The 2,028-nt window shown below is 42.3% G+C and overlaps 1 protein-coding gene across 1 annotated transcript in view; it reads right to left on the bottom strand.

Moving 5' to 3' along the window:
* The window catches only part of lekr1 (Leucine-, glutamate- and lysine-rich protein 1), an 81,106-nt gene that overhangs the window by 14,299 nt on the left and 64,779 nt on the right, over positions 1-2,028 (bottom strand). Inside the window, exon 9 of the mRNA XM_032504599.1 lies at positions 634-709. Within this exon, the coding sequence (XP_032360490.1) occupies positions 634-709 (76 nt within the window). The remainder of the gene's footprint in view (positions 1-633; positions 710-2,028) is intronic.

The following is a 2,028-nucleotide window of genomic DNA, read 5'->3' as shown; positions in this document are numbered from 1 at the left end:
GTGTGTGTGTGTGTGTGTGCGTGCGTGTGCGTGCACGTGTGTGTGTTTAGTTTATCTGGTGTCTAACAGACTGGTGGTCTTGGAGCCTCTTTAATCTTATCCACATTGTGTGTGTCAGGATCCTCCCTGGTAAACTTCTATGAACTGTGACAAAGGCTTGGATGCCGTCCTAGCGTCTATTTGCTTCAACAGACTGGAACTGAATGTCTGCCATAAACTGATACACCCACAGTCACTAAGCGTATGAGCAATGTTTTGAACAGTTTGAGTTCATCAAACATAATTACAACACTACAACATCTATAGACCATATTATATATATAAATATATATGTTAGTGTGAATAATGTATAATATATATATGTTAATGTCAATCACAATTAACAGGCAATTGAAATATGTTAGGTTAGTATGTTGCTCACAATGCTGTGTAGTTCCAGTGTTTTCCCTGTGCAAACACAGAGTAGGACCGGACCAGGCTTTATATAACCAATACAATCCAAAAAATAAAATGCCTGGAGCAGCACAGATCTTGATCCTGCAAGTTGGCTTAGGGCATATCTATAGAGTCTGTCACTGTTATCACTGTGGTTATTGAGTAATAGGATTGTTGTTAGTATTGGTAAAGAATTACCTTTAAGGGCATTTGCTGTCTGCCGTCTTCCTCCATCTTGGTCAGGGCTCTGCCATGGGACTCTAACAATATCTCCCTGTAAACAGACACACGCGCACGCACGCACACACGCACGCGCGCGCACACACACACACACACACACACACACACACACACACACACACACACACACACACAACACACACACACAAGGAATGCATTCCTGAATGTTCAGGCAATACACTTACACTACAGTTAGTCATTTAGACATCTCATTTTGTTATGAAAGTAATGTCCTATACTTATAACTTAAATTTCCTCGATCCAAATCATACAACATCAAGCGTCCACAGTGTAATGACAAGATAAATCTAGCATTAGGTCAGCAGTAACATCTGAAACCATGTATATATAGTAACTGCCCTAGGACCAAATAACTAATTCCCTTTCTATGACACAGCAGCTGTCAACAGTCTTCCATCTGTTTCTAAATTCTGCTGTAAATGCCTTAAGGGCCTTTTAAACCAAATGCAAGCTCTCCGGCAGTGCGCTGCTACTGCACCCGTGCTCTGCAAAACGCAACGGGTTCCAGAGTGTAGCCATGCCATAGCCGCCCTTTGGTCTGAAAGACCCTTTAAGATTCCCATATAAGACCAAATAACAAGTTTACAGTCACTGGCTGGAGTTTTACGAAGATCCTTCCAGATAGAGGATATGCAAAAAAAACTAAAAACATTAACCCACGAGAAATCCATGTATTATGACACCAACTACAGACATTTTAAAAGATAATATGCACTGACACAGGCAGACAGGAAATTTTAACTTAACGGTCAGTAAGTGAAGTAAGTGTAAAATCCTCTTTCTCACACACACACACACAAAAACACACACACGCAAGTGAAGCACTTGAAGTTAGAATAGATAAGTGAGCCAAAATCACATCTACATCTGTCACGATCCATAAAGCTCTGATAATATTTACACAAGCTTCTTTTTTGATGTCTTCTCAGCATGTCAGGTTGCATAAAGAATATTTAACTAGAACACATGGTATCATCAGCCTGTGACCTTCAGCACTCACTGGATCGATTCGCAGCCGAGTGTGAAGCGGCTGGGATTAGGATCAGCACCTGTAAATCTGAGGCCATGGTTCTCAGCAGAAAACCGATGGAGTGCCTTCTTCAGGTAGGGAATGAGTCCTTACCCCAAGTGAAGGAGTTTAAATACCTTGGGGTCTTGTTCGCGAGTGAGGGGACTATGGAGCGTGAGATTGGTCGGAGAATCGAAGCAGCGGGTGCGGTATTACATTCTGTTTATCGCACCGTTGTGACGAAAAGGGAGCTGAGCCAGAAGGCAAAAGCTCTTGATCTGCCGGTCAGTGTTCGTTCCTACCCTCACCTATGGTCATGAAAG

The sequence above is a fragment of the Etheostoma spectabile genome, chromosome 3, assembly GCF_008692095.1.
Source record: "Etheostoma spectabile isolate EspeVRDwgs_2016 chromosome 3, UIUC_Espe_1.0, whole genome shotgun sequence".
Lineage (NCBI taxonomy): Eukaryota > Metazoa > Chordata > Actinopteri > Perciformes > Percidae > Etheostoma > Etheostoma spectabile.
This window is presented reverse-complemented; position numbering and strand designations above follow the sequence as displayed.